Source organism: Hippocampus zosterae, chromosome 8 (assembly GCF_025434085.1).
Source record: "Hippocampus zosterae strain Florida chromosome 8, ASM2543408v3, whole genome shotgun sequence".
NCBI classification, from domain to species: domain Eukaryota; kingdom Metazoa; phylum Chordata; class Actinopteri; order Syngnathiformes; family Syngnathidae; genus Hippocampus; species Hippocampus zosterae.
This window is the reverse complement of record NC_067458.1, coordinates 365,121-392,385: the sequence shown is the minus strand read 5'-3', so window position 1 is coordinate 392,385 and position 27,265 is coordinate 365,121. Positions and strand designations below refer to the sequence as shown.

At 44.2% G+C, this 27,265-nt stretch overlaps 1 protein-coding gene across 1 annotated transcript; it reads right to left on the bottom strand.

Annotated features, from left to right (window-relative positions):
• Window positions 1–21,320: 21,320 nt before the first annotated feature.
• Window positions 21,321–26,365, bottom strand: LOC127605546 (mucolipin-3-like). Its single transcript, XM_052073134.1, has 4 exons — window positions 26,220–26,365; window positions 25,179–25,385; window positions 23,839–23,969; window positions 21,321–21,920 (listed from the first exon to the last, which is right to left on the bottom strand). Exons 2-4 carry the CDS (start codon window positions 25,368–25,370, stop codon window positions 21,884–21,886), a joined length of 360 nt encoding a protein of 119 aa, XP_051929094.1. The 5' UTR covers window positions 25,371–25,385; window positions 26,220–26,365; the 3' UTR covers window positions 21,321–21,883.
• Window positions 26,366–27,265: the final 900 nt, after the last annotated feature.

Below are 27,265 nucleotides of genomic sequence, written 5' to 3'. Positions count from 1 at the left end.
CACTCCCCGAAGGAACAATAGCAGACATTGAGGACAGCTACAAGTACCTCGGTGTACCACAAGCCAATGGCAACCTTGAACTGGCAACAAGGAAAGCGGCTGGGGACTAGTGAGTGTGAGAGTCACTGTCCAGGATGAAACATCCAAGCTCCATGAATACATCAAGGAGAAGGCTCCAACGGATGACGTACTCAGAGAATGTCTCAGACAATGGGCAACAGAGGATGAGGCGCTGGAAGAGGGACCATCATCGGAGGACAAGCCCCTACACGGGATGTACCACCGGACCATAACTGAAGTGGCCGATCTCAAGAATTCCCATCAGTGGCTAGAGAGGGCTGGCCTGAAGGACAGTACAGAGGCACTCATCCTGGCTGCTCAGGAGCAGGCCCTGAGCACTAGAGCCATTGAGGCCCAGATATACCACACCAGACAAGACCCAAGGTGTAGGTTGTGCAAAGAGGCACCTGAGACGATCTAACACATAACTGCAGGGTGTAAGGTGCTGGCAGGGAAAGCCTATATGGAACGCCATAACCAGGTGGCTGGCATAGTCTACCGAAACATCTGTGCGGAGTACGGACTGGAAACCCCAAGGTCAAAATGGGAAACACCTCCGAAGGTGGTGGAGAATGACAGAGCGAAGATCCTATGGGACTTCCAGATCCAGACTGACAAGATGGTAATGGCGAACCAACCAGATATCCTGATGATAGATAAAGGGCAGAGGAAAGCCGTTGTAGTGGATGTAGCGGTCCCAAGTGCTGGAAACATCAGAAAGAAGGAACACGAGAAACTCGAGAAATCTCAAGGGCTCAGAGAGGAGCTGGAGAGAGCCTGGAAGGTAAAGGGGACAGTCGTGCCTGTGGTGGTCGGAGCACTCGGGGCAGTGACCCCCAAACTAGATGATGAGTGGTTGCAACAGATCCCGAGAACAACATCGGACATCTCAGTCCAGAAATGTGCAGTGCTGGGAACGGCAAGGATACTGCGCAGAACCCTCAAGCTTCCTGGCCTCTGGTAGAGGACCCCAGCTGAATGAGGGATGGACACCACCTGAGGGGTGAGACGAGGATTTTTTTTATAGATATACAGTAGATACACATTCACTCCCATGAACATCCCCAACAACATTAACACCAACACTACAGAAATTCAAACCGTAAAGATTCACATAACCAACCACAAAAGACTACACATATGCAACATGTACAGTATATACCCCCCAGAGATACCACCCGACCAGACCACGCCACAGAAGACACAGACATCACCAACACCTTCCAATACATAAACTCGCTGAACAACACCATTCTAACCGCAGACATCAACGCTCACTCAACACAATGGCACTCTCCCTACGACGACCACAGAGGCACCCACATTGCAGACATACTACAAAACTCCCAACAAATCACTCTAAACGCAAACACACCCACCAGAAAACCTACAAACATCAACCAACAACCAACATCACCGGACATCACAACAGCCAGCAACAGCATCACAAACAGAACAACATGGACCACAATACACGCACTCAGTTCAGACCACCTTCCTATCAAAATCACACACAACACGCGTGCTCCTTTCCGCCTACAACAACACCTTCAAACTTACACAAATTACAGGAAAGCAGACTGGGAAGGATACACCTCTGAAATAGAATCAGCACTGGAGAACATAACCATACCTGACAACATCCACACAGCCAACACCATGCTCACAAACCTCATACTTACAGCAGACAAACACCACATACCCCACGGAAAAATAAAAAGCAAATCACTTCTCCTACCACAACACATCAGAACACTCATCAGCCAAAGAAACGACATCAGACAACAAAACCACCAAGACCCACGCATCACAGACCTAAACAAAGAAATAGACACACAAATCCAAAAACACAAACAAGAGCTATGGAAAGAACACTTAACGGATGCATGGAACCACAGACACAAACAACACATACTCTGGAACACAGTAACAAGACTATCAAACAAAGAACAAAAAGCACCAGAAAACACCACAATACAGTTCGGACAACACACGGCAATATCCAACAAACAGAAAGCACGAGCATTCAACAAACAATTCACCAACATAATACAACACAAAACCAACAGAACATACAGACAACTACAACGCAAAATACGAAAACTCAACACCACGCCCATAACCATCACAGAACAACAAGTCAAACAAGCACTACAACGCTCCAAAAGCAACAACTCCACAGGCCCAGACAACATAAACATCAGACATCTGAAACACCTAGGCCCCAAAGCAATAACACTACTCACACACACTTACAACACATCACTCAACACCAACACCATCCCCGCAATATGGAAGACTGCAAAAATAATCCCAATACCAAAACCCAACAAAAACCACGCACTCGGCCCATCTTACAGACCAATAGCACTACTCAGCCCGATAGCCAAAACAATGGAAAAGGTAATACTACCCTTCATTACCAACAACACTCAACTACCCTCTCACCAACACGGCTTCCGAAAACAACACTCCACAACCACAGCACTACACCACATACACAACATCATAGCCACAGGTTTCAATCAACAAAAACCACCACAACGAACAGTTGCCATAGCCCTAGACATGTCCAAAGCCTTTGACACGGTAAACCTACACACACTCACAAACAAACTCAACAACACTAACACCCCAAACATCATCATCAAATACATCTTCAACTACATAAGGGGACGCAGACAATACACTCAATACCGGGGGGAAACATCAGAACATAGAAACACGAAAACGGGGGTACCACAGGGGGGAGTACTTTCACCAACACTATTCAACATATACATGGCAGACTTACCACAACCACCTCCAAATGTACACACAGTTACATATGCAGACGACATCACCATTCTATCCACACATGTCAAACCACAACAGGCACAACAACAAGTACAAAAATATCTCCACGACATATACAACTGGACAAAACAGAACCAACTCACACTCAACGCAGACAAAACCACCACCACTCTGTTCACACCGGATCCGGCAGAATACAGCAACAGGGTCACTTTACAAATAGATAACACCACCCTACCCACAGTCCGCGAACCCAAAATACTGGGATTAACATGGGACCCCAAACTCACCTTCTCAAAACACACACAACACACTCTAACCCGCGCCAAGCAATCAAACAAAATACTTAAAGCCTTAACAACCACTCACTGGGGAAAATCCAAAGAAACTATACTCACCACATACAAAGCAACCACACTCACACGCCTCGAATACGCAAACACTATATGGTCACCAACACTATCGGACACAAACAAGACAAAACTCCAGACCACACAGAACACCGCACTCAGAATAGCAACAGGATGCACACAAGACACAAACATACAACACTTGCATGAGGAAACAAAAACTCTCCCACTGAACACCCATCTAAAACTACACGCATCGCAAATCAGACAAAAAGCCCAACACCCAACCCACCCACTACACCCACTCACTCAACAACCACCACCACCCAGACAAAAGAAACAATCTTCCACAACAACAACTACACACACAACAAAGACACAGCACCACAGGACACCAACAACGACACCATAAAACAGAACATGAAAGACATACACACCCACTTTGTACAAACTTACTTGGACACCAGACAACACAACAAAGTAATACATGCACCAGCACCAGAAATAGACCCATCAGAGCAAGACCTACCACACAGAACCAGACAACTCCTAGCACAACTCCGAACCAACAAATCACCAGCCCTCCACTCCTACCTACACAACATTACACCGGACACACACCCAACACCACTCTGTGCGCTATGCGGCACGCAAGTGCACGACACACAACACCTGTTCACCTGCACAAACATACCCACCACACTGACTCCGGAGGACCTCTGGCGAAACCCAAGCGGAGTGGCGGCCCTGCTCGCCCGCTGGGCGGCGGAGGGGGGTCTGGGGATCCGGGAGACGGAGTGAGGGCCCGGTCCCCCAATGTCGGGGCACGGGTGGGGTCGACAACAACAACAACATCAACCTGCTGTAAATAATGCCTCCATTCATGATTGTAGAAACCCCAGAACGGTAAACATGTGATTATTTTATTTTAAAATATAAGAAGCCTATGTTTTGCAATTGTGCTCATTTTCATTGTATTGCACGACAAATATAATAGATGAGCCGGTTTGGGGACATCATCAACCAAGCTGCTGCTCCAATTGCAATGCGATATATTGTCCTGCTCTCCTAAATTCGCATCTACACCACAAATTATAACATCCTAACTGATTTAGCAACAACTGAAAATTCACATCATTATTTAGGGAGTTGCATAACTGTTGCATTATATGGTGCCCTATTCATTTTATTTAGTATAGCATACATATATAAAAGTGGAAAGATACTGCAGAGCTGTGCCATTACTCTTTATCTCTGTGTACATAATAAATAAACATCACCTACAGATACATTGGTAAAAATTGCTTGATTCCTTCTGTATACTGTAGATATTACGCAAATGGCGGTAAATAATTGTGAAAGCTCAGAATCAGGTTTTAAAGGGTTAATTCTTTGCTGGGTGGAGCTCTTATCATGGAGCCAATAGGAGGTGTCCTCGGGTGGTGTCCGTCCCTCATTCAGCTCGGGTCCTCCACCAGAGGCCAGGAAGCCCGAGGGCCCCGCGCAGTACCCCCGCCGCTCCCAGCACCGCACACCTCCGGACCGAGATGTCCGACGCTGGTCCCGGGATCTGTCGCAACCACCCATCCAGTCCGGGGGTCACTGCCCCGAGCGCCCCGACCACCACAGGCACGACCGCCACCCCCACCCCCCAGGCCCTCCCCAGCCCCTCCCCGAGCCCCTGGTACCCCCCCGAGCCCCCCATGCTCCCCCCTCCCGATGCCTCCACCACCTGGGACCGCCACATCCACCACAACGGCCCTCCTCCGCCCCCCATCCACGACCACGACATCTGGCTGGCTCGCCACCACCATCACGCCAGTCTGGATCCGGAAGTCCCACAGGATCCCCGCTCCGCCACCCTCCACCACCCTCGGAGGTGCCCCCCACTCCGACCCCGGGGCCCCCAGTCCACACTCCGCACAGATGCCTCGGCAGACCACGCCAGCCACCTGGCCATGGCGCTCCACGCAGGCCCCCCCCTGCCAGCATCCCACACCCCGCAGCCACGTGCCGGATCGTCCCAGGCGCCTCCCCGCACAACCCACACCCCGGGTCCTGTCCGGCGCGGCACATCCGGGCCTCGACGGCTCCGGCGCCCAAGGCCCGCTCCTGAGCAGCCAGGATGAGCGCCCCTGCGCTGTCCCCCAGGCCAGTCCCCTCCAGCCACCGATAGGACTTCTTGAGATCAGCCACCTCAGCCACGGTCCGGTGGCACATCCCGCGTAGGGGCCCGCCCCACCACGATGGTCCCCCCCCCAGCGCCCGTCCCTCCGCTCCCCACTTGGGGCAAAAAATGAGCACATAACACCATCCAGTGTGGGTCCTTGGGCAAGAGCCTTCACGCTAATGCGTACCTCATACAATGATGAGAGACAATAAAATGAATGACATGCCAGCTCAGACGTCGCCCGGCCAAACAAGGTCTGCGTCAGGTGCTGGGGAACCAGAGCACCTTGATGAAAAATGGAGCAGAGATGGGCAAGATGCAATAACATGGCTCTGTTGGAATGCTACTACTCAAGCAAGCCTAGTCAGAGAGGTTACATGGAGAGAATGTGGGCTAAATGGTTACTTCGAAACCCACAGTCACGGGTGGCCACGAAACAACTCGTAACTCAGTGTTCCAACATCCACAAACGGCAACTGCTGTCACAACTTGAGATTGATGAGGTACAACGCAGGTTCCATGGTGAGGGGCCCCAGGCTGCCAGATCAGAGGAGGAGTTCATACCAGAGTGAATGCAGATGATGAGATTGGGAGGCCAGCCCCAATGAATGAAATGCTGAGCGAGGCAGCAACTGACCTGAAAGCTAAGATCATGGCAAGAATGAAAGCTGGGAAACCTAGAATCCGATTACAACGGCTATGTGAAGTACCACCTGAAAGTCTCTTGGAAAGTGTGAATTCAGCACTGAGGGCGATCCTTACCGTAACGATCACGGAAATGAACTGATATACGCTTCAGCATCAGTGATCCTTGAGATGCTTGGCTATAAGAGCAACCATGGAAGCCATGAGATACATTACCGACCATGGAAAAGACGGTTGGAGGCTAAGATCAAGGCGGCTCGGAAAGATGTGAGTCAATTGACTGAGGTCCAGAGAGGTGTGATGAAAAGGCCGATCCTGAGAGGTACATCCAGATGACCATATATGAAGCACTCGAAACAAAGGCTCCAAGCCTTGTCCAGCCGCCTAAAGCGGTACACGAAAGAGAATGAGGCCAGACGAATAAACAGGCTGTTTGCAACACAACCTGCGAAAGTGTACGCTCAGTGGCAGGGTCCTAACAACAGAGCTGATCCACCAAGACTGGAAACTGAAAGGTACTGGAGAGGCAGATGGGAGAAGGAGGTTGCACATAACAGCAGTGCACAATGGCTGGTCACCCAAAGAGAGGAGCACAGACACCTCCCTGAACAGAACCCAATTACCATAACAGTGGCAGACATAAAGGAAATAGTCTCAAATATGAAGAACTGGACAGCACCAGGCCCGGACATGGTCCACACTTACTGGCTAAAGAGACTCACAGCACTCCATGAGCGCCCAGCAGCACAAATGAACCAGCTGCCTAGGGATGGGACTCACCCAGGATGGCTAACCGAAGGGCGAACGATCCTTATCATGAAAGATCCCTCAAAGGGTGCAGTCGCATCCAACTATCGGCCAATAACCTGTCCCTCCACAATTTTGGAAGCTCATGTTGCGGCTAAGATAAGTGCACACATGGATCAATACATGAGCGAAGCACGGAAGGGCATTGGTAGAGATACCAGGGGAGCCAAACATCAGCTCCTGGTTGACAGAACAGTCGCACAAGACTGCAGGTCCCGATGTACCAACCTGTGCACAGCCTGGATTGATTAAAAGAAAGCCTATGACTCGATGCCACATACATGGATCACTGAATGCTTGGATGTGTATAAGGTGAACAGGACCCTAAGAGCCTTCGTTGCGAACTTGATGAGGATGTGGAAAACCACACTTGAAGCCAATGGCAAGCCACTTACCCAAGTGTCCATCAAATGTGGCATATACCAAGGTGATGCACTCTCCCCATTGCTGTTCTGCATAGGACTGAACTCCCTAAGCCAAGTAATCACCAAGACAGGCTATGGATACAGCCTCAGAAATGAAGCTACGATCAGTCACCTCCTCTACATGGATGACATAAAGCTGTATGCTAAGAGTGAAAGGGACATAGACTCCCTGATCCACACAACCAGGATCTACAGCAGCGACATCGGGATGTGATAGTCGGATGGTGACCAAGAGAGGAACGGTAGTCCGGACTGAAGGGGTCTCACTCCCCGAAGGAACAATAGCAGACATTGAGGACAGCTACAAGTACCTCGGTGTACCACAAGCCAATGGCAACCTTGAACTGGCAACAAGGAAAGCGGCTGGGGACTAGTGAGTGTGAGAGTCACTGTCCAGGATGAAACATCCAAGCTCCATGAATACATCAAGGAGAAGGCTCCAACGGATGACGTACTCAGAGAATGTCTCAGACAATGGGCAACAGAGGATGAGGCGCTGGAAGAGGGACCATCATCGGAGGACAAGCCCCTACACGGGATGTACCACCGGACCATAACTGAAGTGGCCGATCTCAAGAATTCCCATCAGTGGCTAGAGAGGGCTGGCCTGAAGGACAGTACAGAGGCACTCATCCTGGCTGCTCAGGAGCAGGCCCTGAGCACTAGAGCCATTGAGGCCCAGATATACCACACCAGACAAGACCCAAGGTGTAGGTTGTGCAAAGAGGCACCTGAGACGATCTAACACATAACTGCAGGGTGTAAGGTGCTGGCAGGGAAAGCCTATATGGAACGCCATAACCAGGTGGCTGGCATAGTCTACCGAAACATCTGTGCGGAGTACGGACTGGAAACCCCAAGGTCAAAATGGGAAACACCTCCGAAGGTGGTGGAGAATGACAGAGCGAAGATCCTATGGGACTTCCAGATCCAGACTGACAAGATGGTAATGGCGAACCAACCAGATATCCTGATGATAGATAAAGGGCAGAGGAAAGCCGTTGTAGTGGATGTAGCGGTCCCAAGTGCTGGAAACATCAGAAAGAAGGAACACGAGAAACTCGAGAAATCCCAAGGGCTCAGAGAGGAGCTGGAGAGAGCCTGGAAGGTAAAGTGGACAGTCGTGCCTGTGGTGGTCGGAGCACTCGGGGCAGTGACCCCCAAACTAGATGATGAGTGGTTGCAACAGATCCCGGGAACAACATCGGACATCTCAGTCCAGAAATGTGCAGTGCTGGGAACGGCAAGGATACTGCGCAGAACCCTCAAGCTTCCTGGCCTCTGGTAGAGGACCCCAGCTGAATGAGGGATGGACACCACCTGAGGGGTGAGACGAGGATTTTTTTTATAGATATACAGTAGATACACATTCACTCCCATGAACATCCCCAACAACATTAACACCAACACTACAGAAATTCAAACCGTAAAGATTCACATAACCAACCACAAAAGACTACACATATGCAACATGTATATACCCCCCAGAGATACCACCCGACCAGACCACGCCACAGAAGACACAGACATCACCAACACCTTCCAATACATAAACTCGCTGAACAACACCATTCTAACCGCAGACATCAACGCTCACTCAACACAATGGCACTCTCCCTACGACGACCACAGAGGCACCCACATTGCAGACATACTACAAAACTCCCAACAAATCACTCTAAACGCAAACACACCCACCAGAAAACCTACAAACATCAACCAACAACCAACATCACCGGACATCACAACAGCCAGCAACAGCATCACAAACAGAACAACATGGACCACAATACACGCACTCAGTTCAGACCACCTTCCTATCAAAATCACACACAACACGCGTGCTCCTTTCCGCCTACAACAACACCTTCAAACTTACACAAATTACAGGAAAGCAGACTGGGAAGGATACACCTCTGAAATAGAATCAGCACTGGAGAACATAACCATACCTGACAACATCCACACAGCCAACACCATGCTCACAAACCTCATACTTACAGCAGACAAACACCACATACCCCACGGAAAAATAAAAAGCAAATCACTTCTCCTACCACAACACATCAGAACACTCATCAGCCAAAGAAACGACATCAGACAACAAAACCACCAAGACCCACGCATCACAGACCTAAACAAAGAAATAGACACACAAATCCAAAAACACAAACAAGAGCTATGGAAAGAACACTTAACGGATGCATGGAACCACAGACACAAACAACACATACTCTGGAACACAGTAACAAGACTATCAAACAAAGAACAAAAAGCACCAGAAAACACCACAATACAGTTCGGACAACACACGGCAATATCCAACAAACAGAAAGCACGAGCATTCAACAAACAATTCACCAACATAATACAACACAAAACCAACAGAACATACAGACAACTACAACGCAAAATACGAAAACTCAACACCACGCCCATAACCATCACAGAACAACAAGTCAAACAAGCACTACAACGCTCCAAAAGCAACAACTCCACAGGCCCAGACAACATAAACATCAGACATCTGAAACACCTAGGCCCCAAAGCAATAACACTACTCACACACACTTACAACACATCACTCAACACCAACACCATCCCCGCAATATGGAAGACTGCAAAAATAATCCCAATACCAAAACCCAACAAAAACCACGCACTCGGCCCATCTTACAGACCAATAGCACTACACAGCCCAATAGCCAAAACAATGGAAAAGGTAATACTACCCTTCATTACCAACAACACTCAACTACCCTCTCACCAACACGGCTTCCGAAAACAACACTCCACAACCACAGCACTACACCACATACACAACATCATAGCCACAGGTTTCAATCAACAAAAACCACCACAACGAACAGTTGCCATAGCCCTAGACATGTCCAAAGCCTTTGACACGGTAAACCTACACACACTCACAAACAAACTCAACAACACTAACACCCCAAACATCATCATCAAATACATCTTCAACTACATAAGGGGACGCAGACAATACACTCAATACCGGGGGGAAACATCAGAACATAGAAACACGAAAACGGGGGTACCACAGGGGGGAGTACTTTCACCAACACTATTCAACATATACATGGCAGACTTACCACAACCACCTCCAAATGTACACACAGTTACATATGCAGACGACATCACCATTCTATCCACACATGTCAAACCACAACAGGCACAACAACAAGTACAAAAATATCTCCACGACATATACAACTGGACAAAACAGAACCAACTCACACTCAACGCAGACAAAACCACCACCACTCTGTTCACACCGGATCCGGCAGAATACAGCAACAGGCTCACTTTACAAATAGATAACACCACCCTACCCACAGTCCGCGAACCCAAAATACTGGGATTAACATGGGACCCCAAACTCACCTTCTCAAAACACACACAACACACTCTAACCCGCGCCAAGCAATCAAACAAAATACTTAAAGCCTTAACAACCACTCACTGGGGAAAATCCAAAGAAACTATACTCACCACATACAAAGCAACCACACTCACACGCTCGATCAGTCACCTCCACACTGCAGTTCCAAAACAACAATGGCGGAGCCACCCGGGTTTGCAACAGAAAAAAAAAACACAAGCAGCCAACACCTGCCCAAAAAGATGTTTGTGAGAAATACAAACAACAAAAAAGTCACTGATGCAAAAGCACGGAGACTATGTTTATATGCAGACGTACTATATGCTCATGTATACATGACATTTTCAATGGTCAATTTCAACACCAGGTTGGTCATACTTTTTTTTACCAAGAAAACACCTTTATTTCAGGCTTGTAACAGGACTGTACTGTGTTATGGCTGCTTCATCATCGCCGTCGCGAGTCGTTATGAGTACAAATATTTTTATTTGTTGATATTTCTATCTTAATATACTGTATGATACATTTTAACCGTGTTTGATCATTTAAAAAATGTGTTAAAACACCGTAAAAACTTTTTTTTTTAAACGTTCTGGAAATGATTTTATAACTTGCCTAAGGTGTGTAAATTGAAGGAAACAACTGTAACATTCGTTCATCTATTTTCTATATTGCTCATGAGAGTCACAGGTGACCCGGATCCTATCCCAGCTCAATCCCGATGATAGGCATGATAAACCCTGGACTGGTCACCTCTCTATTGCAGGGCACTTATCGACAAACATCAATTCACACCTAAGGATTTGTTCTTAGTTTTCAATTAACCCAAAAAGTGTGGTTTTGGAATGCAGGAGGAAGCCAGAGTACAGGCATAAAATCCCAACAAACATGGAGAGTGCATGCAAACTTCTGGAGGCCCAAGCTCGGATTCTAACAACCGGCCTCAGGACTGTTAAGTGACCACAACATATTATATATAATTTTACTTTCACCTTAATGAGTAACTTTTTTATTCAGTTCACATACTGTAAATACTTTTTAAAAAATGTATAATTTTCAAAGGCATTAAAAAGTTACTCACGTTTTTTATTTTTTTTATTTTTAAGGTTACCTCTATCCGCTGTTGCAGCAAGATGTAATGGTTACTTTAGGCCAGTGGTCCTCAACTAGAAATGCTGTAGGTCCACTTTTGTTTTTTTTAATAAGACCAAGGTCCAATTCCATGCTCGGGAATCATGGGTAGCAGGGCTATATGCCCATTTAGTATGGTAAAGCCAAGCTTATACAAATCAACACTCCTCACAACCAATCAATAATGGGGTGCATGAAAATAACAATTATTCACTTTGCCAGTACACAGCAAATAATGAGAGGTATTGTGTTGAGGCACAGGAACTCTTATTTTGTTAAGTTGTGCCTGCTTAATAATACAAATAGCCCTTTTAGGGAAATAAGACATTTTTACTTTAACTTTGTTAAACAGTAGTTGTCTTTTTTCCCTTACTTTAACAAAAAACAAAGCACTAATTTTACCAAAATAATACTAAACATGAAAACAAAAATATCCTTTTCATGTGTACAATTCCCCTTTTCAAATCCCCTCTGAAATCACGTAAAAATATATCAGAAGAGGAGTTAAGAACCATTTTAAATACTGACACAAGGAGCACAGGACTGTGCAGTGCTGTTCTTCCACTATAAGTGAATGCAATGTCTGAGGCATGCAAATATTATTTGAGGACGCCATTGTGACGCTCATTTACCTTGCGGTGTCCTGCTGTTAAATAGCTGCAAAGGACCCCGGGAAGACAGTGGAAAAATCCTGCGCACTATGCGGGTGTTCGGCCGTCTCGTTTTTGCCCCCAGCGACTCTCGGGTTCGACGGCGGGTATCGTCCGAGGCGCACCCTTCGGGCCGCCACGAGGATTTTAGTGGAAAGTGAATGCAATGTCTGAGGCATGCAAATATTATTTGAGGACGCCATTGTGACGTTCATTTAGCTTGCGGTGTTATGCTGTTAAACAGCTGCAAAGAACCCCGGGTAGACGGGAGCAGAACTGCACACAATCGAAACCTCTCGCGATTCGTTTTGTCCAATTGTCTGTGAGCGGCTCTCCTGGGCTGAAGCTGTGAGCACACTGTGGCGTTGCGCATGCGTCTGTTTCCTGACACAATCCTCCATTTTGAATCGCCGTGTTAGCGTTAGCTTGTGGCGCAATGTAAACACCGACTAGTAAAAAGGAGGTGAACTCACGTGGCGAGTAGAATGGCGTGCAGTTTATTGGGAAAATAAACTGTCGCATGCGCGACGCCAGAACTGCACACAGCGTCAGCATATACGATACGCTGATTGGCTCATTTGAATTTAAGGTGTTCCCATACATAACCGTCAGCTGTCAGCACGCGTCTATCCCAATGCACACGCATTCAAAATGCCTCGGACGAGTAGTTTTAAGAGAGAGGGGGCGGCGGGCGGGCAAATTATTTTATTTTTCATTTCGGACGACAAGACAAGGTGGTACATTTCGAAACCCGCGCGCGGCTTTCGCGCACATGGCTAATTTGCATGCGCACTGGGGCGTTCCGAGCCCTCGTCTGACAGTGTGTTGCAAGATGGCGCGGCCGTCGACCCGCCGCGCGCGGCGACCCGAAGGGCGCGCCTCGGACGATACCCGCCGTCGAACCCGAGCGTCGCGTTATGTTACCTGCTGTAAAATCCTGCGCACTATGCGGGTGTTCGGCCGTCTCGTTTTTGCCCCCCGCGACGCTCGGGTTCGACGGCGGGTATCGTCCGATGCGCGCCGTTCGCCGCTGACCGGTTCCGACCGCCGTCCGAGGCATTTTGAATGCGTGTGTATTGGGAGAGACGCGTGCTGACGGTTAAGTATGGGCACACCCTAAATTCAAATGAGCCAATCAGCGTATGTATATGCTGACGCTTAGGTATGGGCACACCTTAAATTCAAATGGGCCAATCAGCGCATCGTATATGCTGACGCTAAGGTATGGCACGCCTTAAATTCAAATGAGCCAATCAGCGCATCGTTATCGCCACATGCCCTCCTCAGACAGGGTCTCCGGTTAGTCAAACATTAAGATAAGATAAGATATCCTTTTTTCGTCCCACACTACGGAAATTTACAGCCTCCAGCAGCAAGAATGTATGTAGAAAGAAGAAAGAGAAAAAAAACAACAAACATCTTTCAATTAAATGCAATATGAACACAAAATGGATAAATCGCAGTACTATTTACAATTTTCCTTCACATCATTTAATTATTATTATGATTGTTATTTTTTATTCATCAGCCTGACAGCAGTCGGTAGGAACCAGCGTCGGTATCTCTCCTTCTTGCAGCGCGGGTGTAACAGTCTCTGGCTGATGGAGCTACCAAGTGCTGTCAGGGCGGGCTGGAGGGGGTGGGAGGGACTGGCCATCATAGCTTTTAGCTTAGTTAGCATCCTTCTGTTGCCCACCTCCTCCAGAGTGTCAAGGGAGCAACCCAGGACAGAACTGGCCTTCCTGACCAGTCGCTCCAGTCTCTTTCTGTCCCGGGCTGAGATGCTGCCTGACCAGCAGACAATGCCATAATGGATGGCCGAGGCCACCACCGAGTGGATAGAACATCTTAAGGAGTGACCCCTGAACCCCAAAAGACCTCAGTTTCCTGAGTAGGAAACTGTCCTTTCCTAATCAGGGTGTCCGTGTTTATACACACAAAGTCGCGCTGCTGCGGTCCTCTGCATTACATCTGTTAGTGAACGCAAAGAATACAACGGATAATAAACGCCATCAGGCGCCGACAGGTATGGCAGCCTCAGTCACACGCTCCCTAGTATTATCCCTGTTTTTGTCATTTTCGTTTATTTTTGCCGACCCTGAGCGGCTTACTTACACGAGGGAAAAGTTGCTGCGCATTGGGGAGGCTACGCTCGGCCTTTTTTCACCATCCCATCGATCCATCTTGCTAATCTACGATCTCTGCCAACTAAGATGGATGAACTTCTTCTCACAAAGACCAACAAAACCTTTGCACGTTCTGCTGCGCTCTGCTTCACTGAAACCTGGCTCAGTGACCGCCACCCGGATTCCGCGCTACATCTACCGGCTTCCGCCTTCTCCGAGCCGACCGCGACACGGAGCTATCAGGGAAATCGAAAGGTGGTGGGATTTGCTTCTATATCAACGAAGAATGGTGCACTGATGTCACGAAGCTCGACGCACACTGCAGCCCGGACCTGGAGTCGCTGTCTTTAAACTGCAAGCCATTCTACTCGCCACGTGAGTTCACCTCCTTTTTACTAGTCAGTGTTTACATTGCGCCACAAGCTAACGCTAACACGGCGATACAAAACGCTAGCCGAACAAGTAAACAAACTCGAACTAAAATACCCAGAGTCACCCCTGATCATTTTGGGCGATTTTAATAGAGCACACCTTAACCGTGAAATTCCCAGATATAAGCAGCACATCGACTGTTTCACCAGAGAAGGCAACATTCTAGACCACAGCTATTCAACAATCAAAAATGCATACCGATCAGTCGCCCGTGCAGCATTGGGTCTTTCTGACCACAATTTAATCCACTTAATACCTACATACAGACAGAAACTCAAATGTGTTAAACCGGTTGTTAAAACTGTGAAAAAATGGACAGATGAAGCAAAGCTAGCTCTACAAGAATGCTTAGACTGCACTGACTGCATATGACCAAATAACCTATAAAAGCAGTTAAGATGGATGAGCAAGACTGATCCGCTGATGACGGCAGATAATATATTTTTTTCCTTTTTGTGGCCGAGTATTATCTTTTTAACTTTTTAATACATTACTATTTTTACCGTGACAACAGAGAGAAACACTGGCCTGTTGATAATTCTACATAGAAGCATGAGAATGACTGTGATGGGCCTTTCCAATAAATCAATCATGCCAGAATCGAACTCTGCACCTCTCCACTGTGATGCCATGCGCTAACCAGTCAATCATAGGGCCGCCCAAAATTAAAATCCTCGACAGTGATTTCATTCACAATGGTGTTTAATTCATTCAGAATGTGGGTTCAATTTTTTATCTTTTGGTTTAATGACAATGGCATTCCAATTACTTAGGGCATTGTTTTAGTTTGACTAGTTGTCGTTTTATGAAAAGAAAATTAGGAAAGTCACAATGCTACCTGTGGTTTGTGGTATTTTTTTTCCACAGCAAGAAAGTTCAGTTTATGATGCAATTTTGAATGACTATAAATTATTGGAGTAGGCCTTAATCCTTTTGATGACATGAAAACTAGTGACTCCCCGTAGACAAAGGAAAATGTGTATTACAAAGCCGTAACAGTCTCAGTTGTAAAAAAAAAAAAAGATTGTCTCTGCTTTGCAATTGGGAAAAAATATATTTATTTCATAAAGCATACACTGTTTTAGGACTCAGAGACAGACAACCATTTACAAAGACTCACCGTCAACACTATAGCTCATTTATAGTGTAGTGATAAATGAACCTTTTTTTTGTTTTCCGCTATCCATTTAGTGGCAGTATGTACTAGTATGGTGACCTGGTAAAACTCACCAAGGTGAGCATGTATGTTTGCTGGTTGGTTTTAGTTTGTGCTGGTTATCTGGTAAAAGTCAGAGTTGTGAAAGAGGTTGAATACATTTGTGAGACAATTTTTGGAAAAAAATGTAATCTTCAAAACATTCACAAAGTGCAAAGTAATTAACAAGATTTAATAAGAAAGAGCAAATCCCAGGATGAGTGTATGTGAATGCTTGTCGCAGATAAGAGACAAAAAAGACTGGTGTGTTTGATGAGGATATTATTATATCGAAACATTTTCAATTGAATTTTAGACTGAAAAACGTACGGTAATTAACTAAATTAAATGAAACCACTTTTTACAATGCTCGGGGTAAGTTTAACATGTGATGTAAAAATAAAACATCTAATGTTGAACTTGAAAATAAAGAAAAATACTGCCAAGTAGAATATGCATTACAAAATATTAAGCACACATAATGGGAACAGGAGCAGCTCTGCTTGGCTATCAGGAATTAGAGCAGGCATTTGTGCAAACATACATAGGATGATGCACTGTATGCATAGTAGTAATGCTAAAAAAAATAAAAATAAATACTAGTTCACTAGTAAGATCATTTTGACGCTTACTAGTGAACATGTAAGGCCATAAATGTGCCCACTAGTTCACTAGTAAGATCATTTTGAGGCTTACTAGTTGACATGTAAGCCGCAAAACGCCCACTAGTTCACTAATAAGATTATTTTGACGCTTACTAGTGAACATGTAAGGCCATAAATGTGCCCACTAGTTCACTGGTAAGATCATTTTGACGCTTACTAGTGAACATGTAAGGCCAAAAATGTGCCCACTTGTAGTGCTAGTGACATTACATTGTACTTGCATTACATGCAAATAAGGATGATTACGAAAACATGTAACGGTATCCTATTGGCTGTACGTTTCAAAATAGTATCATCCCACCAGTCAGGGCTAATGATTTTGGAAATTCTGTGCCCACTTAGTTTTTTAGAACAACAATGGCGGACAGCGTCCTGAGACGTATTCGGCGAAGGTGCAGGGCAATAGAGAGTGCCTGTCGTCAAGGGTCTGCCGGTGAAAGTGAAGCACGCGCGATAAACATTTCAATTGCTAATTTAAGAAGAGTTAGTGACCAGTTTAGCGCTGATACTACCATTTTTTGTCGTTGCTTTTTTGTATGTATTTTTATTCGAACTACACACGGGTTTTACTGACGACTTTGTTTCACAGGTGGGGGTTTGTGACACATGCTGGCATTGATGGGAATTCAACTTCGCTGCGTATGAGACGTCTACTTTCAGCCAATTTGGGTGCCTGACTAATCCGGAATAGGAGCGGATCCCTCATACGTATACCAAAAGAAATTGTATTATAAAAATGCTTTAGTTACAAAATAAGGTCACACGGCCAATAAAGTACAACATAAAACGCTGGTAACAAAATTACCAGGATAAGAATGAGGGTAACAAAAAGTTCTTGCAAACAGCAAGGGAAATTGCAAATGAAAAATCACAACAAAATGCTTTCAGTGTCTCTTTTATTTATTACATATGAGAATTTTAAATGTTGGTCTATATTTTAGCAATCGTCATGGATGTTGCCATGTTTGATTTGCTTTCATGGGCCACATAAAATAATGTGGCAGGTCAGATCTGGGCCCTTAACTTTGACACCTATGCTGTATAGTATCCATACAGTGTTAATCAATCCAATTTTACAAGTGCAAAATCTCCAAGTACTCCGGTTTCCTCCCACATTCCAAAAACATGAATGGCAGATTGATTAAACACTCTAAATTGTCCCTGGGTGTGAGTGCGGATGGTTGTTCGTCCCTCTGTGCCTTGAAATTGGCTTGCAACCAGTTCAGGGTGTCCCCCGCCAACTGCCCGAAGACTGCTGGGATAGACTCCAGCACCCCCTAACCGGCGACCCTTGTGAGGTTAAAGCGGATCACAAAATGGATGGATGGATAATTAATACGCAATTAGTATTGTGTGTGTTTTCTATTTTACTTTTGCCCTCCACTGTGTGTGTGTGTGTGTATATATATATATATATATATATATACACCCTATATATATATATATATATATATATATATATATATATATATATATATATATATATATATATATATATATGGGACTTCCAGATCCAGACTGACAAGATGGTAATGGCGAACCAACCAGATATCGTGATCATAGATAAAGGGCAGAGGAAAGCCGTTATAGTGGATGTAGCGGTCCCAAGTGATGGAAACATCAGGAAGAAGGAACATGAGAAACTCGAGAAATACCAAGGGCTCAGAGAGGAGCTGGAGAGAGCCTGGAAGGTAAAGGTGACAGTCGTGCCTGTGGTGGTCGGAGCACTCGGGGCAGTAACCCCCAAACTAGATGAGTGGTTGCAACAGATCCCTGGAACAACATCGGACATCTCAGTCCAGAAATGTGCAGTGCTGGGAACAGCAAGGATACTGCGCAGAACCCTCAAGCTTCCTGGCCTCTGGTAGAGGACCCGAGCTGAATGAGGGACGGACACCACCCGAGGGGTGAGATGAGGATTTTTTTTTATATATATATATATAGGGTGTCCATAAAGTCTCTTTACCATTTCAAAAATGTATTAAAAATGCAATTGATTAGATATTTCATTCAGATTTGTTCTATTGTAACATTATATATACAGTATATATACCTGTATATATACAGTATATATACATACATGTATTACAGTATATACAGTATATATATATATATATATATAGAGTGAGAGAGAGAGAGAGAGAGAGAGAGAGAGAGAGAGAGAGAGAGAAAGAGAGAGAGAGAGAGAGAGAGAGAGAGAGAGAGAGAGAAAGATTAATCAAAAGTATGAATTGTTTTTATAAAATCACTTCTGTACATTCTTCTTCAGTTATTATGAGCCGGATGCGTAAGGGTTAAAGCTTTAAGACTGAATATTCATTCTCTGAATATTGACCAATCAAAATTCTTGTCCCGCCTGCTTCATTTGCATGCAGCCCACTTGTGAACATGTCGGTGTTCGAGTCGCAACTGAGACATGAATGATCGCATGTTACAGTTGACATGCTCACTTGTAAGGGCCAAATGTCCACTGGGTACACTAGTTAAGGTGTTCTGGCCTTAGCAGTGAACTTGTCAGTTTAAAAATTGATCACTAGCTCACTAGTAAGGCATATTATGTCCACTAGTTACACTACTTGGATCTTCTAAACCTTACTAGGTGACTAGTGAGGTTCAAAATGTTGATGAGCAAAAACATGTCTGCAAGGATCCGCGCACATTAATCGCTAAAATGGTGCTTTGAGATACATGTTGAATTTGTTCTGTGACCATGCTCAAACTCAAAACAGAATTGAAATGAATGGACATGCCATCAATCTGTTTCAGCCGTCCATGCCTAAAAACATGTAAGGACAATAGTCTATAATATAGTTTATTAAAAAAATAAAGTAATGACATAATTAAAAATTTAGAATGTCCCACCCAAATCACAGAGCACACGGAGTGAGCCATGCTGAGTTCAAAGCACCATCAACAAACATCCATAGACCTTCCATTGTGCATCACAGACAATGAAAGCTATGACCCATTCCTTCGATAAAGCACATATGACCTTGCTGGCCAAGCAGGTAGCGGGAAGGCATCTTCAGAGCTTTCCATAATGCATGACGATTTTGAGTGGTGGGAAGGCAAACATCCGCCTCATGATCAATAGGCGGGGATGACGTCATCGCGTTTGATGACAGAATTAAATGTTCCTCCTTAGTTGGAGTAAAGCGTGGCTCGTTCCTTTTTAACTCTTCACTATAAATAAAGTTAGAAAATTAAATTAAAAAAAATTCATAAAATTATAATAATAAAGTATATAATGTCACTCCACCGAACAGCTACCTGAATCCAACACACGCTCGAACACTGCAACACAGCGCTTTGATTTACACCACGTCATTTGGAACGTAAGTCACCATTTGAATGGTCCAAATTTCTCATAAGCAGCCTTCGAAAGATAACTCACTGACACCCTCTTTTGAACAAGTTTGAAGCATGATGGTACAATGTCAAAGGTGATCCAGGACTAAACATGATGAACGTCAAAGGTGATCCAGGACACTTTAATCAGCAACATGTGTACAAGATATCATGTTTCTACTCGTTTACATTTTGCCAAGTAGTGATCAAGTGTAGAATATGGGTACCGTATTTAAAAAAAAAACATGACAGTGTAAAGGCACGTGCCTAATATCTTCTACAGTATGATATATTATAGACATACAGGTATGTATAATATATCCTTTAGGGCTAAATTTCACACGTTTCTCAACATTTCACTGAAGTGATTGTTGAATACAAATGAATGAAGGTCATCCGAACGAAAGTAATCTTTTGACGATTGTGCGTTTCATGAAATACAAAACGTAATAGAAAAACAGCCATAATGTGGACAAGAGCATACTTAGGGGTGGGAGCTGGGGGTGGGGGAGGGGGGTGCAGGAGGACCACATAGTGTACAGCGAATTGCTATACATTAGTTAATCTGTTGGTTGCTTCAAGTTTGCCTTCCAAAATGTGCCAAATTGTTTCCTGTAGAAATCTCATGTCAAAATAAAGAGCAGTTTCTTTGTTGAGTAAGAATGATCGAACAGCAAGTGCTTTATGAATTTGTGAGTACATCATGCAAAATCTATGAGAGCAACCATAATGAAAATATGATGCTATTGCAGCCTATTCTAAGTGCAACCTGAGATTCTCAACAAGAAAGTAAAAAAATAGATAAAAAAAAAATGACACCCAATTTGGGGCTTTAAATTTTTTATAATGCGGGTGCATCTCAAATTTATTTCAGGAGTTTAATTTAAAAAGTTAAAAACTCAAATGATACAGAGTGATGAAACGAATCCATTTTACATCAAAAATAAAATGTCTTCCGAGTGTGTTTGTTCTAAACTGTAACCATCAAAGTCAGAGAAAAAAAAAATCATAGTAAATTCTACTTTATCTGTAGTGAATCCACCGCATATTAGGTTTGAAGTGAACCATTGAAATAAATGACATTTTCCATAACATCCTTATATATTTGGATGCACCCTTCATAAGCTATACTCTCCATTGCTCTCTTGTTTATGCCTCTATCTTAAGTATTTCGATGATTAAATGTTTCAAATAGCGAGTTATGGTCCAGCGAGGTAATCCTTCTTCCTTAGTATAAATTTGAAATCCAAAAAGTAGGGAAAAAAAAGTCTCAAGTGATGGTTCTGGTTCAAACGTGAGAACACTTAACAGGCATACCGTGTAGAGGCCATTTCCTCCGAGGCCGCAGTCAAACTGGATCAGCCTCAAAGTTTCGTGCGTAGTGATCGGCTTGAAATCTGCTAATAAACTAGCAGGTTGAAACATATTTTCTTGTGAATGTAAATTTTAAAAAGATGAAAAATCTAAAAAACACTGAGCTGGCCTGACACAAGGCCCATTAAATAAATATGTGTGCTTTCACCTTCCCACAAGGCACCTTGTTCCTGATGAATCCATGACGTGCATTCCTCATTGGAAAATCCTGGTCCAACTGATTGACGCCTCCTCCTTCAGTCAAGTGCCAGGAAAAAAAAGGCTTGTTCCAGAGGGGACTTCTTGTAAGTTGAACCGAATTCTTCCTCAGTTCACCAGCAGGACGTCCTCATATGTTGTCATCCTGACGGAAATACAAGACGGTGGTTTGTATTCAGATTGTATCCAGAGCTGTTTGATGTGACTCTGACAGGGGGGAAAGCCCAAAGTCCCCTTTTTGTATCACCAGTCATACTTTGGTACCACCTGGTGGAATCTTACTGTAGTTGTTTGATTTAGTTCATTCGTGGTGTTTTTACATCGATGTTTGAGATATCTTGTTTTGTTGGTGGAATTTGAATGCACCCTGAGGACTGGTCAACGGGAAACACAGCAGATCAGTGTTTTGCTTCTTCACTGATGCAACTGCTCACAGCTCTTGCGCTCTATTTGCCAGTTAGAATTTTCCTGAATGACCTAAAATGTTATCATTCTGTTTGTTCGTGTGTGATGTCACATCACTTTGTGGTTAAAATGTTAAATAGGCCATTAGGCTAGCTAATAGTATCGATGAGCCTCATGTGAAGGCATTTTGGCTGTGTTGATTACACTCACCCACTGAGTTCAGTTGTTTATGGAACATGGGTTTCACGATTGTTTACATGCTAGATGCGTGGGCTTGATGCTTTATGTCAGGGGTCCCCAAACTACGGCCCCGTACATTTGGCCCGGCCCTCTAACCCTCCTGTTGTCCTCGGGTCAAAATGACCCGTCACTCTGTTAAAAACGCCCCCAAAAAACTGCAAACAGCGGTGTCTACAAGCCTACTGGAACCTACAAAAGGATTATAAGGAAGGAACACAAGAACTTTAAGAGACTGCTCATGTGTCAGAGAGATTCTGCTCTGACAACTGAGCTGAACTTTTATCGGTTAAGAAAGTTAATGTTTGTCAAGTCCCGTGTTTGCCAGCAGGGGGCAGGCTTCTTGCTTGCTTTCTGCACACCTGCCACCGATTTGTGATTGATTACACGGGCTTTATTTGGGCGCTCTGGCAGTTGACTCACTGCCGGAGTATTCCACGCCGTGCCAAAATTCTCTCGCCCAATTCCTATTCGTATTATTCATTGCCTCTTAGCCTTGTGGCTATTATTGCGCGTCGTTATTCCTCTTTCGAGTGAAATTTATAGTATTGTCTAATCAGACCCTCCTTGCTATTTTTTCCGCAAGCGTTTTCGGTTGTTCTCTTTATTTTATCCCTGGTCCTTATTTTGACCAGCACTTTTTGTTATTCTCCCGGTCGGGTAATTTTGTGTTTGTATTAAAGACTCCTTTTGTTCTCTGACAAACCTCTTTCTGTGTCTGCTATTTCGGGGATCGACTTTCAGTTATTTGGTTATACACGAAGCGATTACTCTGTCTCTTCAGGTACAACGTGACAATGTTCCATGGCTTTTTTTCTATGAAGAACCCAGAGAGAGTTATTTAGTTATTATTTATTTCCTGTTTTTGTGTTAGTGTTATTATTTGTTTCCTGACTTTTTTCTGTAAAGAACCTGGAAAGGGTTATTTGGTTATGTGTGGCTTTTCTGGAAAACAATAAAAAAATTTTAGCTCCCCTACGATCGTCACACTTTTTTATAAACTGGCACCGGCCCCCCATCAGAGAAGGGAAAAGTTATGTGGCCCTCACAGGAAAAAGTTTGGGGACCCCTGCTTTATGTAATCAGTGTGTCTATTTTGAGATTCACATTCAGAGTACTTAAGATGCCGCCATTTTGTGGCATTTACAATATAAACGGTTACACACCCTTTTGTAAGGAGAGTGTGACAGTAATTTGCAAATATTCGCAATTTGCGGCAGGGCTTGCCCGCAACCTCATGCAGGAAGTTACTTCATGTTCTATTTTGTTATTCATTTCAATTGTCACTTTAGCCATTGTGTACTGAGCAACCACAACAGCGAAGCCACTACTACTTATTTATATCACAGTTGCATTTCTGATTTTATAGGACTCACTACAACCCCCCCACCCCCAAACAAACAGAAAAAGTATTGCATTACCTGTCACAGCAGCAGAAAAAGGAGCACGGCGATGTCTCCAGGCCCCTGAACTTGCCGGAGTTTGGCGCATCGGTGCACTCAGCTATGAAAGCATGCAGGTCTGTGATGTGAATGGGCTCCTGGGTCTGATGCTGTACGACAACATATAAAAGTTTGACATTTACATTCGGTTTCCAGAGCCGGATGCCACTCAATTCTCCGTGATCGATGCCCAAACCTAAATCATCTGAAAGTAGTTAAAACAGAATAGAGCAGGGGTTTCAAACTCATTTCACATTGTGGGCCACATACGGTCTCTGTAGATGTCAACTGGGCCGGACCAATAAAATTGTACCATACTCCGCGATAAATAACCAAAATAATGTCTTTTCTTTGTTTTGGTCAAAGAAGCACAAGAACATTAGGGAAATGTAATAAACGTATCTTTTACAAAACATTTCATGAAGCACCTTAGATTTCCTTAAACAAATGTGCAATTTACTTTTATCATTCACATATATGATCCAACTGATTGTACAAAGGCACAAAACGTAATTGGTATTGAAAAATATCATAATGCATTTTCAGATTAAACTGGGTTCATAAAGAATTTTTGTTTTTAAACAATTTACACATGCGCATATAAAATCTAAATAGAATCCCTGCCTACACCTTACAAACTGAGGAGAGTGCTATTAAATGTGTAAAGAATAAAGTATTCACACGTCCTTGATAGCGTCTGCTGTGTTGGGTCTGTCTCAGTGACAGACTGAGACTGCTATTGTCTTCTTCTCTGATCAAAACAATGTTGACTTGTACTCTGATCAAACAGTGTATCCGCCAGCGGATACTCCACGAATTGCACCTTGTAAAAAAATATTCATTCATTTTATGGATTTTTCCACTTTTAAATGATCCTGCGGGCCTGATCGAACTGCCTTGGGGGCCGGTTCCGGCCCGTGTACCGTATGTTTGACAACCCTGGAATAGAGGCTAGAAAACCTACATTTTGGATCGAAGATCTACTTTTCGATCAACTAACCTCACGGGATCTACCCTTACCGGCGTGCGCACGCGCGCACACACACACGCGCGAATTTAAGATTTACCTGCTTTATTTTATTTTTTAAATATATTTTTTTTGTGAAAATGAGACTGATAAGATGATTAGTGTGCAGTGTATATTAACACAAAAATATATTACTAACATGTACAAAGACAAACAAATGGTTGTTTGTTTTTTTTCTTCTCGACACTCCTCGGATCTACTTGGGACCCGTCTTAGATCTACCGGTAGATAAGGATCTACCTAATGGGCACACCTGCTTTAAGACAAAAAAAGGTCGGGTTTGCTGGCCTACCTTGATGGCCTCGTAGGCTCCGGTGATGAGCGCGATGAAGAGCGACAGCACCATGTAGATGAAGAGCGAGATGAAGGTGTACAGGTACACTTGGCTGAAGAGCCACACCAGAGTGCTGCTCTCCTGCATTCCTGAGAAGGTCACGAACATGTCGTCGCCATTGATGAGGGAGAAGAGGCATTCCGACACCATGGATAGGGAGCGGAACTGTAGCACAAGGATACAGTCTAATAAAACACTTCTTAACATGATCTGAAAACAGTAAATCTCTTCACACCTGAGGTTGGCAAACATTTTACACCAAGTGCCACACTTAAGAAAAATACTTAGCTCTCCAAGTGGCACCAAAATGACCAACATTAAAAATAGTTGCGTAGTAGGCCCAAGTACTCCGAGCGGGCGCTGGTGCACTCAGACCGTTCGGCGACTCAGAGCGTAGCTTCATTTTGTTGTTGGGTTACAGTAGACTAGAGCAGGCTAAAATGCGAGTCAATGTGGCGGCCATGTTGGCTGGGCCGACTGTCTCATCAAAGCAGAAACAATAGCTTAGCAGTGCTGTAAGCATGCAGCTCAACAGGCGCATGTTCTCTCTACTAATAGCTTTTTTCTTTTTAAATCAGGCACTAGTAGTCCTTTTGAAAATATTTTTGTTGCAGCTCAGTTTTTTTTTTCACAACCCTTATCAATGTCATCGATTCATAAAAGAAGTGCATTCATAAAAGAGTGGAATTGCACGTATTTTTGCTGTGGAATTGCCCGTATCAAGGCGCAGGAAGCATTATCCGCCCCCTCAGCAAGTTTGAATGAACTTTAAAAAATCAGTTTCAAACTTTTTTTTTTCTTCTTTAAAAAAAAAAAAAAAAAAAACTTTACATAAGTAAAGTTGTCGTGTACTGGGGATTTTTAGGCTCCAAAAGAAGTCCAAAACAATGCTTGTTCTCTACTGGGTGTTTCAAAGCTACAAAAAAAGCACTTCGATGTAGTCCATTAAATTGAGGCTCGACAGTACTTAAAAGTAAGGTTGACTTATCGATGCGGTACCTTCACATGGTACGGTCCCAGCACAATCCAGCCGCAGAAGCAGTAGCCCAAATATATGACGGCCACACAGCAGCAGAAGCGGATCACGTTGGGGAAGGCTGCTCGAAGAGTTACGATCAGGATCTAAACGATGATATCATGGAGAGGAATACCACATTTTCTTAACTCGGTGCAAATCAAACAACAAAGTTGAATTACTAACATGTGCCTCAAAATGACCTTACTAGTGAACTAGTGGGCGTTTTGCGGCTTACATGTCAATGAGTAAGCCTCAAAATGATCTTACGAGTGAACTAGTGGGCGTTTATCGGCTTACATGTCAACTAGTAAGCGTCAAAATGACCTTACTAGTAAACTAGTGAGCGTTTTGTGGCTTACATGTTCACTAGTAAGCGTCAAAATGATCTTACTAGTGAACTATTGGGCGTTTTGTGGCTTACATGTTCACTAGTAAGCCTCAAAATGATCTTACTAGTGAACTAGTAGGCGATGTGTGGCTTACATGTCAACTAGTAAGCCTCAAAATGAACTTACTAGTGAACTAGTGGGCACATTTATGGCCTTACATGTTCACTAGTAAGCGTCAAAATGATCTTACTAGTGAACTAGTGGGCGTTTTGTGGCTTACATGTTCACTAGTAAGCGTCAAAATGACCTTACTAGTGAACTAGTGGGCGTTTTGTGGCTTACATGTTCACTAGTTAGCGTCAAAATGATCTTACTAGTGAACGAGTGAGCGTTTTGTGGCTGACATGTTCATAAATAAGCGTCAAAATGATCTTACTAGGGAACTAGTGGGCGTTTTGTGGCTTACATGTTCACTAGTAAGCGTCAAAATTACCTTACTAGTGAACCAGTGAGCGTTTTGTGGCTTACATGTTCACTAGTAAGCGTCAAAATGACCTTACTAGTGAACTAGTGAGCGTTTTGTGGCTTACATGTTCACTAGTAAGCGTCAAAATGATCTTACTAGTGAACTAGTGGGCGTTCTGTGGCTTACATGTTCACTAGAAGCCTCAAAATTATCTTACTAGTGAACTAGCGGG

Coding starts and splice junctions, on each gene's coding strand:
- LOC127605546 (XM_052073134.1), bottom strand. CDS start 25,370: ATGGTGTCGGAATGCCTCTTCTCCCTCATCAATGGCGACGACATGTTC. Junction 23,970..25,178: donor GAGCCTACGAGGCCATCAAG/GTAGGCCAGCAA, acceptor GTTGTCGTACAG/CATCAGACCCAGGAGCCCAT. Junction 21,921..23,838: donor TTTTTCTGCTGCTGTGACAG/GTAATGCAATAC, acceptor TATTTCCGTCAG/GATGACAACATATGAGGACG.